The following is a 15,501-nucleotide window of genomic DNA, read 5'->3' as shown; positions in this document are numbered from 1 at the left end:
GTTTGAATTTACTTTTAACTTTACTTCGGCTGTTCCATGGAGAACTACTGGTTATCATCAAGATTCTTTCACCTCATCTCCACTTTACGTGACTGCACACTAAAACGTGAAGTTGGACACAGGCTGTCTGCCGGCAAAACTGGATGTCCAACTGGATCCAGTAGCTAGACATAATCAAAAAGGCAAAGTTCCAGGAATCCAGCATCTTCAGCTATAAGCCAAGGATGGTTAGAATGAAAAGTTAGACTCATTTTCTTCCATGGGTAAGCCATGTTAAATAAAAAAGAAAATCTTAAAAAATACTTCATTATAAAGATTTTAATTAATACCTAGTACTTCCATGATGTTTTGTCTTTTTTTTTTAAAGCAAATTTAATTATCGGAACAATTTTAAGTCTATCTGAGCAATTTTAAAAGTTTGACCACCTACGGTAGGAAGAGCTCAAAAGTAGCAAGTTGACAAAAAGCATCTTCAGATGAGACGGTTGCCAACTGCAAACTTTTGGCTGGCCTTTTGCAACAGGTTAGCATTGGATGGTAAGCACTGTGGACAGCAAGCTTGTTTTGTAGGTTTAGATCCCAGATCATCTAGCCCATTGTTGTATATCCAAGTACTTATTTTGTCTACTGGCTTGTATTATTTTATTCTTTTTAATTGGTTCTTGTTATAGCCAGGGATGGCAATGGGATCAAGCTCCCAAAAGCGTTCACTTCAAATAGCCTCTTGACAACCAAGTCCAGCTCCTGGCCTTCATGTGTGGCTTAGCTAAGCTCGGCATAAACATTTCTGCTGTCAGGAGAAGGGGCAACGGCAGGTTACTGGTGCTTTAAAACCAGTCACTTCGGCAGATGGGGCTCATCAGCTATGATTGGCAGCTCATCTCAGAAGGAAAACTCGTATCTCAAACCTCTGCTGCCTTGCAGCTATAACCACTCATGGGTAAGGCTTCTGGAGTATACTCCAAGGGAAAAATCCAGAGCTGGAGTCTCTAAGGCAGTCCTACATTGAGTTCAATTCTGACTGGCAACTCCTGCGACACTGCTGGTACCAAACTGCATCAGTCTCTGTCGTTCCTTTGGGTTCATCAGATGTGGGGAGAGGGGGAGCTTGCTACACAAGCAACAGCTCGCTCTCCAAATCACACTGCCCAGGCTTGCATATCTAGTCAGCTAGAACACAATATTCATGGTCAACTCTTCAGACGGAGGCCTCAGCTCGCAATTGTTTTTCAGTATCCAAAAGAAACAAAATTTTGAGATTAAGCTTTTATTAACATTGTTCACTTTTTTCAGGAAACTTTTCAGATAAAGCATGGTTTGCTGAAAATGAATGATTAAATACCATACCTGAGCTTTGGTTTTAATTGTTTTCGGAAGATTCGAGCTTGTTCCACTTGCTTTCAGTTCATCTTGTAGCTTGGTGATAGTCTTAGTTAATGTCTGCAATGTTTTCATGATCTCTGCTTTATCTTCCAATTTCATTTTTTTGTTTTTTTCAAGCTTTGATATCAAGATCTAAACATGGATTCAGAACGTCAAAGAGCGACAAAGAAGTCTAAGCACTATTTTCTCAGACATAAACAACATTTTTGCTAATTAAGCAAGACTTGTGTGTATTCATTCAAGGTTTTGAAAAACCAATGCACAACTTTAATTGCATGACACAAACAGAAAATACAGCGAAAAACAACTGTGCTGGACCACTTTGCTGCAATAGTAATAGATAAGTAAATGGAGAAAACTGGAAAACCCAGAATCTGAGTACAGCAGAAGCCCATTAGCAACGTGATGCCTTTTAGAAGTTGTTACGGATATTTTAAAAAAACACACGCTGAAAAGGACTAAAATGCTTATCTACCAACAATGCTTCCTTAATGATTAGTTACCAGTTGAATTGCAACAGGGCTGTGTTTTTTGATATCTACGACAATGGCCGATTAAAGGTAAAAATTACAGATAACTCAGACATTTGAGATTAATATGAAGATCTGAATGTGTTACAACTACAGATGAAACAAAATGATTGCAAGCATACCTAAAAATTGCTGAAGGAACTCAGCAGGCCAGGAAGCATCCATGGAAAAAAGTACAGTCGACGTATTGGACTATCCTGCCGAAGGGTTTCGGCCCAAAACATCAACTGTGCTTTTCTCCCCCCACAGATGGTACCTGACCTGCTGAGTTCCTCCAGCATTTTTTGTGTGTTGCTTAGATTTCAGCACCTGTGTGATTTCTCATTTGCAAACATACCTAAGCAGGATGGATGGAAGATGGTGCTGAATAACAACCAGGCTGCACCAATACAAAGCTAAAGGAAAAATGATGAATGAGCTCAGTCAATCGAGCATTATTTGTGGAAAGAGAATCCAATATTTTGGGTTAGTGCCTCTCTGTAATAAACCCGGTTTATTTTACTGGTTTCATTTCTCCCTACAAAAACTGCCTGTCTGAGTTCTAGACTTTGATTTTTTTTTCCCCTCCAGATTCTAGCATACAGTTTAGTTTATTTACCAAAAGTAAGCAAACTTACACAGAATGAAAAGGCTCCTAAAGTTTACTAACCAAATCTACAAAGTTCACTCAGGAAGATCAGGTTACAATTTCCATTCTAGTGTAAACCAAAACATAATCATACTGTACCTTGGGGAAAGGTTGAAGAATGAAAAGGGACTTAAATTACTTCTGTGACCCTAGCTAGATTAAGAATGGGACTATAATACCAGAATATTTTAAAGGATTGACTCACTTTCTGATGGAGGTCTACAAAATAATAGAAATACCTCAAGAGTGTGTACGCATGCGTGCTAATAGTAATCTGATTCAGTATGTAGTGCTGAGATAATGCTCATAAATTATACATAAAATGCAAGTATAAATGGAGATCAGTATAATGTACATATTTCTTCTTTTCTTTAAATAAAAGAACATATTTAAATTCTCAAATTACATTGGTCTGTGAAAATAGATACATTTAAACTAAATATTTATCATGACTGTAAGACCACAGCACATAGGAGCAGAATTCGACCATTCTCCTGCCTTCCCTTCGTAACCTTTCAAGCCCTGACTTATCAAGAATCTTTCAACCTCCACCCTAAATACACTCGATGACCTGGCTTCTACAGCTGCATGTGGCAACAAGTTCCTCAGCTGCACCACCCGTTGGCTAAAGAAATTTCTCATCTCAGTTCTAAATAGACGACCCCCTATTCTAAGGTTGTACCAGTTGGCCCTAGACTCCTCCACTATGGGAAACATTCTCTCCACATCCACTCTATTGAGGCCTTTCAATATTTGATAGAGTTCAACCCCCCATTCTTTGGAATTACGGTGAGTACAAGACAAGAGCCATCAAAAACCTTCAAATGATAAGCCTTTCATTCCTGGAATCATTTTTGTGAACCTCTTTTGAACCATCTCCAACATCAGCAAATTCATTCTTAGATAATGGGGTCAAAACTGCTCAAAGTACTTCAAATGAGACCTTGCCAGTGCCTTAAAAAGCATTACATTCTTGTTGTTATATTCTGGTCCCCTTGAAATAAGTATCATTATGTTTGCCTTCCTCACCACTGACTCAACCTGCAAGTTAACCTTCCGGGAATCCTGCACGACGACGCCCAAGTCCCTTTGTACCTTGGATTTTTGATTCAATTCCCCATTTTGAAAATATCCTGTTCTTCTGTTCCTTCTACCAAAGTGCATGACCTGCACTTCCTGACACTATTCCATCTGAAACGTTTGTAGATTCTCTGCATCCGTCTAGGTTCTTCTGCAACCTGCCTACTTCTTCAACACTACCTGCCCCTCCACCTACCTTTATATTATCTGCAAAATTGGCCACAAAGGCGTTAATTTAATCGTTCAATTCACTTACATACAAAGTAAAAAGATGTGGGCCCAGTACTGGCCCTGTGGAACACCACTAGTCACTAGCAGCTCACTTTATTCCCAATCCTTGCTACCTGCCAAATGCTTTATCCATGCTAGTATCTTTCCTGTAATACAATGGGCTCTTAACTTGCTAAGCAATCTCATAGCAGCACCTAGTCAAATGCCTTCTGAAAATCCAAGTACACAACATCCACTGATTGATTATCCTTTGAATATAATGCTTGTTATTTCTTCAAAGAATTCCAACAGATCTGTCAGGCAAGGATTTCCCTTGAGGAAACCATGCTGACCATGGTCCTTTTTACCATGTGCCTCCAAGTACCCAGAAACCTCATCCTTAACAATCCACTCCAGCATCTTCCCAACCACTGATGTCAGACTAACAGGATCTATAATTTCCTTTCTTCTGCCTCCTTCCTCTCTTGAATAGTGGGGTGCCATTTGCAATTTTCAGTCTTCGGGAACCATGCCAGAATTCAGTGATTCTTGAAAGATCATACCTAATGCCTCCACAATTTCTTCAGCTACTTCTTTCAGGACCCTGGGGCGTAGTCCATCTGGTCCAGATGACTTATCTATTTTCAGATCTTTTGTTTCCCGAACAACTTCACCCCAATAATAACAACTGCAGTCACTTCTGTCCCCTGACACTTTCGAATTTCTGGCATACTGTTGGTGTCTTCCACAGTGAAGTGTGATGCAAAATATTCAGTCCGCCTGCCGTTTCCTAGTACCCCATTACTATCTCTCCAGTGCTATTTTCCAGTGCCTCTTTTACTCTTCACATAACTGAAAAAAACTTCTGGAATCCTTTTTGATATTATTGGCTAGCTTGTCAGCCACAGTTACATCATCCTGACTTTAGAATACTTTGTTACATACCCATCCTGTGCCTTCCAAATTTCTTTCAGAAACTCCAGCCATCGCTGTTCTGCCATCATCTCTGCTGGTACCCCCTTCCATTCAACTTTGACAAGCTCCTCTCTCATACCTCTATAATTCCCTTTATTTCACTGTAATACTAATATATTTGACTTTAGCTTCTTCCTCTCAAATTACAGGGTGAATTCTATCATACTATGATTACTGCCTCCTAAGGGTTCCTTTACTTTAAACTCCCACATCAAATCTGGCTCAATCGCATAGGCATTCTACAAATTCTCTCTCTTGGGACGCAAGCTTGGCACCAATCTGATTTTCCCCTGTCTATCTGCATACTGAAATCCCCCGTGACTATTGCAACATTGTTCATTTGATATGCATCTTCTAACTCCTGTTGTAATTTGTAGCCCACATCCTGGATACTGTTCAGATGCGTATATCAGGGTCTTTTTACCCTTGCACTTCCTTAACTCTACCCACAAGGATTCTACACCTTCTGTCCTATGGCACCTCTTTCTAAAGATTTGATTTTTTTTAAACTAAAAGAGCCACACCACCTCACCCCCTCTGCCTACCTGCTTATTCTTTTGATATAATGAGCATCCTTGGATGTTAAGCTCCCAAGTATAAATTTCTTTCAGTTGTGACTCAGTAATGCCCACATTATACCTGCCAATCTTTAACTGTGCCACCTCATCTACCTTATTCTGTATACTGTGACATTCAGTATGGTCAGTCCTATATTCATTATTTCTAACTTTTCCCGTTACACTACAAGTCATCCCACTGACTGCAATTTTGCCTGCCCTTCCTGATGCTCTCACTAAACACTGCCTCTGCTTGTATACCAACTGCCCCATTCTCAGCCCTTTCACTTGGTTTCCCATCCTCTGACAACAGTAAGCATCTCGCTACACAATGCACAAGTTACGATGAGAACAAATCAGAGGGAAATACTTCGATCTAACAAAAACTAAATACCTTCTGGGTATCTATGTGTTTTGCCAAAATTTCATGTTTCTTTTTTCTTACATCTTGTTGAAGTCGAAGTGTATCCTGTAAAATAATAAACATGCGAGAACCCTGGTCAAATAGAACACTGTACAGAAAAGTCCCAAAGGATTTTAAATGGGGAAAAATACAAACATTAGTTAATTTTCACCTGTTTCTTTTTGCGGGAAAAAATGTATTCATGTAATAATAGGTTAGCCAAAAATGATTGGCAAGATTGAGCATTATTTAATTTGTCCTGGATTATATGAAAACAGCAGTAGTAAAGGAGAAAATTACAATCTACTCAAGTGAAATGCATTCAGGATCCCTTTTATTTACACAAATAATTTCTTGATCAATAATATTCTTTGCCATTTCCTGTGCATTTTAAAGATGCACATTACTTGTAAACTCAATGTGTTAAACGTTAGTCACCTGCTTACTACCATAACTTTTAATATAATTTCTGAACCTACCACAGCCAACTCACATTCATGTCCTTATAGAGTATTTGCTTTATTCAAATTTAAGATCCTAGATTCTAATTGAATTGAATCACTTTTAAAAAAAAAATAAAACAATCATATTGTGTTGATGTTCACCTAAGGGCTTTATAATTACCAGCTCATCAATTAACACTACCTCATGACGCAATATTGCATCTAAAATAACTGTTCCTTCAATATAATGATCTAGAAAGCCAAGAAAAAACAAAATGTGTGCTTTTCTCAGTATTGATGAAGCACCTTTTACCTGTAATGTGAACTTTCCATTCAACAGATACTGTTTGACTTGCTGTGTATTTAAACTAGAAAACCATCTTTTATACATTCCATGAATTTACCCTCCATACAATTGATGTTCCTTGTTTACCAAATCTAAATATACACGTCCCTATTTTTCTTGTACTTATCCTTCGATTTTTGAACTACTATTCTACCTTTCTACTGCATTCATAATGTTATCCACATACTGCCTTCTTTTCCCACTTCATCTATCTATTCTAAAAGTATCCTAATGATTCAAATCCCAACCTTGGTTACATGGCAACCACAGCTTTGTAATAGCAATTAATACAAACCCATTTATTTCTATTTGTGACCTTAAATTGTCTATCTAAAGTATGCCATGCACTTTCCAGGTAGAGGTTTCAATTTTGAACTTAAGCATTTCTTCTGCATTCATTTAATTGGAGGTACTAAATACTTCTAACTTCATCTACATTTTTTATTCCTGATAGATGCTAGATATCATTAACATTTTGCTACCAGCACTATTGATTTGACCATTTCTTGAAACTATTAAAATTTTTGCTCACCTTGCTATCTTTTGACCATTTAATAGCTAAATAAAAGTGCAACAGCACCAGAAAACTCAAATCAATGATGGGGAAAAAAAATCAAAGGATTTCACAACATACAATTCTGTTGAACTCAAGTTAATTCTTTGCTGAAAACCTGAAACAATCACTTTTGCTATTAAATTCATATAATCAAACTTTAATTTTCAATCTAGAAAAAAAATCACTTGCCAGATGAGTATGATTAATTTTATGGACACAAGTTACAGAATGCACAATTATCATAAACTCAACAAACCTGTTTCTTTTTTGGTGCCTCTGTAGATTCTGATGAAACAGTACCTAACTTTTGCACTGCCTTTAGGGCAGCAGGATTGTAGACTGTTTTTGTAAGACCTGTTGTAGTTGACAATACCTGCAGCACAAAAATATATTTTTTTAAACTGTAAAAAGATTGTGGTCAAGATCATACAGAGGGTTTTATAAGAAGTTTTAACTTCAAATAATGTTATGTCAGATGCAATCCTAAATATCATTTTGTGCTCAAAGACTGAAAATGGAATGAACCTTGGACACCAGTGCACAACTATAATTAACTGAATGAACTGTACCTTTTCAGTCGGAGCTGGTTCTGTGTGTTTAGTTGCAAATCCCAATCGATCTTTAATAGACAACTTATTTGTATTCTGAAAAAAAAATAAAGTAATTAATTAGTGACATATTCCTTCATGTTCTTCAATATAGCACATCTACTCACAGGCTGTCATCATTCAACAATAAAATCACTCATGGACATTTCAATTTTGAAGTTCTACTACTTGTTCAGTTCTCATTACAAGGCATTAAATTAGTTCCTTAAGATAAGCCATACAATGCGTTACATTTTACTGGGGCATTTACAATTTATATTTTTGGCTCCAATACTGAATTGCAGCAATGTAGTTAAGGTATAGGAGGAAGGGAAATAAAACAGCCTAAAATAAAATGAGTCAGAAAAATCGAATGATTAGTTTCCTAATCATAGAAACTAATGATTTTATAATAAATAGAAGTATTTCCTTTAATAGAAGTTTCCTTCTATTACTCTAGATAAAACACATTCACTTTTATCTTTTGTCCATGAAAACTGAGATCAAAAACTACAATTCTATCAAGGATCATTGAGAGAGAAAATAATAATTCCCTCACAATAATAAAAGATTACATTTAGTCTTTAAGGCTCAAATCGTTAAACTATTTTACCACTGGCAGGAGGTTGTAAAGAATATGCAACTCTAAACCATAAACGGGGTTTTCAATCAGGATTTTTGAACCAAGGCACATGTACATCATATCTTTATGGAGAAAAAAATCCTCCGTTACAAACTGAATTCCTTCAAGTTAGAAATTACTTTTTCCCCAATTGGAATGACTTTATGCTTCAAATTATCTGCACGTCATCAAAATCTGAAATTTTGCAGGAACAATACTCTTAGTCTTCATGATCTGACAATGCTTATTAAGCTTATATCTGAAATTAACTACGACACTTGCTGCTTAATGTGGACTTGTACATTCTTCAAATTCTCCAGAGCTAACAAGTCTCAATGCTACATTGCTTGAATAAATCAGAAAAAATTTATTAAAATATTTAGTTCCACATTATTGACAAGGCAAAATATTCTCAACTATTTGCAATGCAATAGCAAAAAATCCCCAGCATTTTGAATTAAGACAGATTTAAAGTAAACAAGAAAGCATAAACATTCACAAACAAGAGAAAATCTGAAATTGCCAGATATCCAAGCTACGTGCACACAAAATGCAGGAGGAAGCCAGCAGGCCAGGCAGCATCCATGGGAAAAAAAAAGAGTAGTCAACATTTCGGACCACTGGGATGGGAAAAAAACAATGACAAGTAGAGTTAAAAGGTTGGGAGGGGGTAGAGGGAGAAACGCAAGGTGATAGGTGAAAATGAGAGGGGGAGGAGTGAAGTAAAGAGCTGGGAAGTTGAACTGAAGGAGAGAACAGAAGGCCATGGAAGAAAGAAAAGGAGGTGGGACACCAGAGAAGTGATGGGCAGGCAAGGAGATAAGATGAGAGAGGTAAAAGGAGATTGAGAATGGTGGGGTAGGGGGGTGGGGTGGGCATGTATTACCAGAATTTTGAGAAATCAATGTTCAAGCCATCAGGTTGGATGCTATCCAGACAGAATATAAGGTGTTGTTCCTCCAACATGAGTGTGGCCTCATTGCGACAGTTACAGAAGACCATGGATTGACATATCAGAATGGAATGGGAAGTGGAATTAAAATGGGGGCTACTGAGAGATCCCACTTTTTTCTGGCAGTACTCAGCGAAGCTGCCTTCCAATCTATGTCAAGAGGCCACACTGGGAGCACCACTAGGCAAAAGTATATGACCCCAGCAGACGCACAGGTAAAGTATTGCGTCACCTAGAATGACTGTTTGGGGCCCTGAATGGCAGAGAGGGAGGACGTATAGGGGCAGGTGCTGCACTTGTTCCATTTGCAAGGATAAGTGCCAGGAAGGAAATCACTGGGGAGGAATGAATGGACAAGGAGTCACATAGGGAGCGATCCCTACAGAAAGCAGAAAGTGGTGGGGGGGGGGGGCGGGGTAAGGGAAAGATATGCTTGGTGGTGGGATTCCATTGGAGCTGGTGCAAGTTGCGGAGAATAATGTACTCAATGTGGAGGCAGGTGGCTGTTGGGGTGGTAAGTGAGTACAAGAGGAACATAAACCCTGGTAGGGTGGTGGGAGGATGGGGCGAGAGCAAATGTGTATGAAATGGAAGAGATGCGTGTAGGGCAGCGTTGATGATGGAGGAAGGCAAGCCCCTTTCTTTGAAGGAGGACAAATTGAGAAAAAGGGATGGCATTTTTACAAGTAACAGGGTGGGCAGTGGTATAGTCCAGGTAGCTGTGAGAGTCTGTGTGTTTATAATAGACATCAGAAGATAAGCTGTCTCCAAAGACAGAGAAAGGGAGATTAAGAAAGGGGAGGGGGGTGTCAGAAATGAACCAGGCAAATGTGACAGTAGGGTGGAAGTTGGAGGCAAAGAGGATGAAGTCAATGAACTCCGTGTGGGTGCAGGAAGTGGCACGAATGCAGTTGTTGATGTAGCATAGGAAAAGTAGAGAGCAGTGACCAGAGTAGGCTTGGAACAAAGACTGTTCCATGTAGCCAACAAAAAGGCAAACATGGTTGGGACCAGTGTGAGCGCTCATGGCTATATGTTTTGTTTGAAGGAAGTGGGAGGACCCAATGAGAAATTATTAGGAGTGAGGACAAGTTCCATTAGCCAGATGAGAAAAGATTCATTGTGAAATTCTGATGAATATTGGTGCAGAAGCATTAACAAAGATTATAGCAAATGTCAAAGTAATGCAAAAATTCTTTTGAATAACATGTAATACATTTTGTTAATGACAACATCTACTAATGAGCATGTAGATATTAGAAAGAGGATGTGCTGGAGCTTTTGGAAAGCATCAAGTTGGATAAATCGCTGGGACCAGATGAGATGTACCCCAGGCTACTGCAGAGATTACTGAGCCTCTGGTGATGATCTTTGCAACATCAATGGGGACGGGAGAGGTTCTGGAGGATTGGAGGGTTGCGAATGTTGTTCTCTTACTGAAGAAAGGGAGTAGAGATAGCCCAGGAAATTATAGACCACTGAGTCTTAATTCAGTGGTAGGTAAGCTGAAGGAGAAGATCCGGAGAGGCAGGATGTATGAACATTTGGAGAGGCATCATATGATCAGGAATAGTCAGCATGGCTTTGTCAAAGGCAGGTTGTGCCTTATGAGCCTGATTGAATTTTTTTGAGGATGTGACTAAACATATTGGTGAAGGTAGAGCAGTAAATGAAGTGTATATGGATTTCAGCAAGGTATTTGATAAGGTACCTCATGAGGCTTATTGAGAAAGTAAGGAGTCATGGGATCCAAAGGGACATTGCTTTGTGGATTCAGAACTGGCTTGTCCACAGAAGGCCAAGAGTGGTTGCAGACGGGTCATAGTCTGCATGGAAATCGGTCACCAGTGGCGTTCCTCAGGGATCTGTTCTGGGATTTTTATAAATGACCTGGATAGGGAAGTGGAGCGATGGGTTAGTAAGTTTGTTGATGACACAAAGGTTGGGGGTTTTGTGGATAGTGTGGAGGGCTGTCAGAGGTTACAGTGGGACATTGATAGGATGCAAAACTGGGCTGAGAAGTGACATATGGAGTTCAACCCAGATAAGTGTGAAGTGGTTCATCTTGGTAGGTCAAATATGATGGCAGAATATAGCATTAATGGCAAGACTCCGGGTTGTGTGGAGGATCAGAGGGATCTTGAGGTCTGAGTCCATAGGATACTCAAAGCAGCTGTGCAAATTGACTCTGTGGTTAAGGCTGCATACGGTGCATTGGCCTTCATCAATCATGGAATTGAATTTAGGAGCCGAGAGGTAATGTTGCAGCTATATAGGACCCTGGTCAGACCTGACTTGGGAGTACTGTGCTCAGTTCTGGTCACCTCACTACAGGAAGGATTTTGAAACCATAGAAAGGATGCAGAGGAGACTTACAAGGATGTTGCCTGGATTGGGGAGCATGCCTTATGAAAACAGGTTGAGTGAACTCGGCCTTTTCTCCTTGGAGCGACAGAGGATGAGAGGTGACCTGATAAGAGGTATATAAGATGATGTGAGGCATTGATCGTGCAGATAGTCGGAGGCTTTTTACCAGGGCTGAAATGGCTGCCACAAGAGGGCACAGATTTAAGGTGCTGGGAAGTAGGTACAGAGGAGATGTCAGGGGTTAAGTTTTTTTATGCAGAGAGTGGTGAGTACATGGAATGGGCTGCTAGCAAAGGTGGTGAAGTTGGATACGATGGGGTCTTTTAAGAGACTTTTAGATAAGTAAATAGAGCTTAGAAAGAGAGAGAGAGGGATATGGGTAACCCTAGTAATTTGTAAGGTAGGGACAACTTTGTGGGCGAAAGGGCCTGTATTGTGCTGAAGGTTTTCTATGTTCCTGTGACAGCAAAATCACAGAGCTAAGTCTCAGCAAACTAGAAGTTTACTGTGTGAAGAATTTACCTAATATTTAAAGGGGATACGAGAAAGGAAATTGTTCAGAGAAATAGTTATACAAAATCTGTGGAGTCTAAACAACTAGAGTAGAATTCATAGGAAAGGACAAAAAAAATTTAAAATAACATTTTTTTTAAAACTGTACACACCTGAATGCTGGCTATGGGAATGACCTGAGTTTGTGTAGGTTCCATATTTCCTTCTGGTAAAGGACCCAATCTGTCCTTTACTGATTGTTTGATAACTGCAAACGAGGACTGTTTAACTGGCTGCTGCAGTCCACAAGCCACCTTGAAAGTGAAATGGTGAAAAAAACTTTGAAAGTAAACACAATGCAACTAGCATCGTTTAATGACAACTAATCAGCAGCAAAAGGCTCACAATTTAGTGCTTTGAAATATTAGTGTACACTTATGGCCCTTGTGTCTGGTTAGCAGTCAGTATTCAATATCAACAGAAGCAAGCCAAAATGTGGTCAACTTGTAACAATACTTCATTTCTCACTAAGTTGATTGCAAGCTTTTGTCAACACAAAGAATGTTGATATGATGAACATTTACTTTATCTGTGCACTGCGTTTATCAAGTACTCCTGTGATCATATTTCACTCTAGAAAGACAATACCTCAATGACAAATGATGATGAATGCTATTCTTTAACCTGTACAGAGTTGAGAAAGGGATCCAAACCTGAATAACATGATTTAGTTCTTAAGACTGAGAAAAAGTCTATCACAAATAAAAGGTTCATCACCATATTGCCTTTCACTCAAAACATTAAAGTTGATCACTTAGAGCTGAGGTTAGTCTTACGGGCAGATCAACAAAGGTCTTATTGAATGGCATGCTTGAGGGGCCAAGTGCCCTAATCCTAATCCTGTTTTTTTGTGAAACAATGACGAAGACTACAGAAGTTCCAGACTGTTGAGCAATATTGGTATCTGTGTTCTTCATGGGCTATATTTTTTAGTTGTTCTATCAACATGATTTTGTTTTGAAATATGAATGGTCTGGTGCTAAAATGTAGTTTATGTTAATGCCTATTATCATCAATTCATTTAACCCTTCAATTTAGGATTTATCTACCAGAGGCAAGAGTGCAAAAAGAAGTTTTCTTACAAGAAAACAGCCATTTCCATAGAACAGGTCAAAATCTGCGGACAGATGCAGATGACAGAGGAGGAAAGGGACAGTTTATAAAGCTCAACTCTGAATGGCTGAAAAGCTAACACTCTCTCATCCTTCCCACACTTGTGCACTGCAATCTTAAAAAAGTTTTGATCACAGGAAGTGGCCATTTAGCTAATCAGTCACTATTAGTGCAATCTAAAACAACTTCGCTGTCATTTTTCTATAAACTATGTCTTAACTGATTTCAAATGTTTATTAGTCATGAAGAAATTCAATATTGCATATGCAGCTCTACATTTTCAGACAAAACTATATCAACATTCATTTATTATAGGCGTTCAAAAAGTATTGAAACCTGTACTACTTCTGACAACCCATATTTTGCAAAAAAGGTAATTATAATTACTACCTGTTGATTTGAAGTCGTCTTTTGCTGAGAATTGCTTTCCCGATGCCAGTATACCTTGATGAATCGATTATTAAGTACTGCTTCTGTACTCGAGATTGCCCTCTTTGCTTCTTCGGGCAATGCAAATTGAATAAGGGCACCCTCTAAATCACCTTGATAAGCAACCTTAGAAAAGTCAATCAATAGATTTAAGCAAAACTTCAATCTACTCATGAATCAAAATATAACAAAATAAAAATCAACTTTCCAGAACAGTAACAGCAGGCTTGCATAATCAGACTATTCAAGAAGATAACTTGTCTACATACGGCAGATCAACTAATTCAATTTTCTTTCATTCATTTTGAAGAGATAGGGAAAGATGACACATGATATTTCACAATTACTGAAATTCTTAACCACCATCTTCTTTTCCATTCAAGAATAGAAATTTAAATTTAATGCAAACAAGCAAGAGGTGTTCCACTTTGGTAGGATCAACCAGGGTAGGTCTTAAACAGTGAATGGAAGGGCACTAGAACTGAGGGATCTAGGAATATACAACCATAATTAATTCAAAGTGGCATCACAGGTAGATGAGGTTGTAAAGAAAACTTTTGGAACATTGGCCTTGATAAATCATGGTGAAGTTGTATAAGATGTTGATAAGGACTAATTTGGAGTAATGTCATTTGGTCATTTATCTACAGGAAAGATTGAATAAGATGGAAAGAGTACACAGAAAACTTGCAGGATGCTGCCAGGACTGAAGGACCTAAGATACAAGGAAAGATTGAATAGGTTTGAACTTCATTTCCTGGAACATAGAAGATTGAGGGGAGATTTGATAGAGATATACAAAATTATGTGGGGCATGAGGGGTAAACGCAAGCAGGCTTTTTCCACTGAGGTTCACTGAGACTACAACAAGAGGTTATGAGTTAAGAGTGAAAGGTGAAATGTTACAGGGGAACATCTTCACTCAGGAGATGATAAGAGTGTGGAATGAGCTGCTAGCACTAGTGGTTGATTTGATTTCTATTTCCATATTTAAGAAAAGTTTGGATAGGTACATGGGTGGGTGGGGTATGGAGGGCTATGGTCCAGGTGCAGGTTAATGGGACTAGGCCACTGTAGTATAATCTACAGTATTGTGCAAAAGTCTGAGGCAACCTAGATTTTTAATATTATTTTAATATAAATATAAATTGCTTTAGATGTTTATTTTTTTACCTTCTGCATTAATGTGTCAGTAGAAAAGAGCAAATTTTAGATTTCTAAACATTTAATTTTCCAGAAAATTGAATGTTAAAGTAATAGACCTCTTTTCAAATAATAATTTGATTACTTTGTAGGTATATAGCCCAGTGCATGATTAAACAAAGGGCACAAACCAGAATGCAAATGGTCAATGACATAATGAGTTCATGAATGAATTGAACTGATTAACTGAAGCAGAAACGTTTGTAGAAGGATCAAACCGGGCAAAGGACAATCAAACTAAAAGGTTAGGATGTGGCAGATGTGACAGTTTAACCTTCAAATCATCAATTCTTACACAATGGTAAGAGTGAGTAAAAGCAACAATCCACAAGTTGGTCACCCTGCATCAGCAAGGTCTCCCTTGATTCTATTACAAGGGACAAAAATATTACTAAGACAAATGTAACCACTAGTTTATAAAATATTTTTAAAACAGAAAGATCAGAAAATCTTGATGCAAAATGCGTATACAGGCAAAGAATGGGCTGTTGGGAGATGAAATCAACTCAAACACTGGTCATGTTTCTGTTGCTACAAAGCAGTAGGGCATTGGCAAAGTGAAAGT

The 15,501-nt window shown here is 38.5% G+C and overlaps 1 protein-coding gene across 3 annotated transcripts in view; it reads right to left on the bottom strand.

Annotated features, from left to right (window-relative positions):
* rbm26 (RNA binding motif protein 26) overlaps nucleotides 1-15,501 on the bottom strand; it is a 128,142-nt gene that overhangs the window by 24,873 nt on the left and 87,768 nt on the right. For all 3 annotated transcript variants that reach the window (XM_059970392.1, XM_059970395.1, XM_059970394.1), the window contains 6 exons: nucleotides 13,695-13,859; nucleotides 12,305-12,445; nucleotides 7,681-7,755; nucleotides 7,368-7,484; nucleotides 5,758-5,832; nucleotides 1,348-1,515 (listed from right to left, as the gene is read on the bottom strand). In XM_059970392.1, coding sequence (XP_059826375.1) covers nucleotides 1,348-1,515; nucleotides 5,758-5,832; nucleotides 7,368-7,484; nucleotides 7,681-7,755; nucleotides 12,305-12,445; nucleotides 13,695-13,859 — 741 coding nt within the window. The remainder of the gene's footprint in view (nucleotides 1-1,347; nucleotides 1,516-5,757; nucleotides 5,833-7,367; nucleotides 7,485-7,680; nucleotides 7,756-12,304; nucleotides 12,446-13,694; nucleotides 13,860-15,501) is intronic.

Source organism: Hypanus sabinus, chromosome 5, assembly GCF_030144855.1.
Source record: "Hypanus sabinus isolate sHypSab1 chromosome 5, sHypSab1.hap1, whole genome shotgun sequence".
NCBI classification, from domain to species: Eukaryota; Metazoa; Chordata; class Chondrichthyes; order Myliobatiformes; family Dasyatidae; genus Hypanus; species Hypanus sabinus.
Note: the sequence above shows the minus strand (reverse complement) of the source record. Positions and strands in the feature narration are given on the sequence as shown.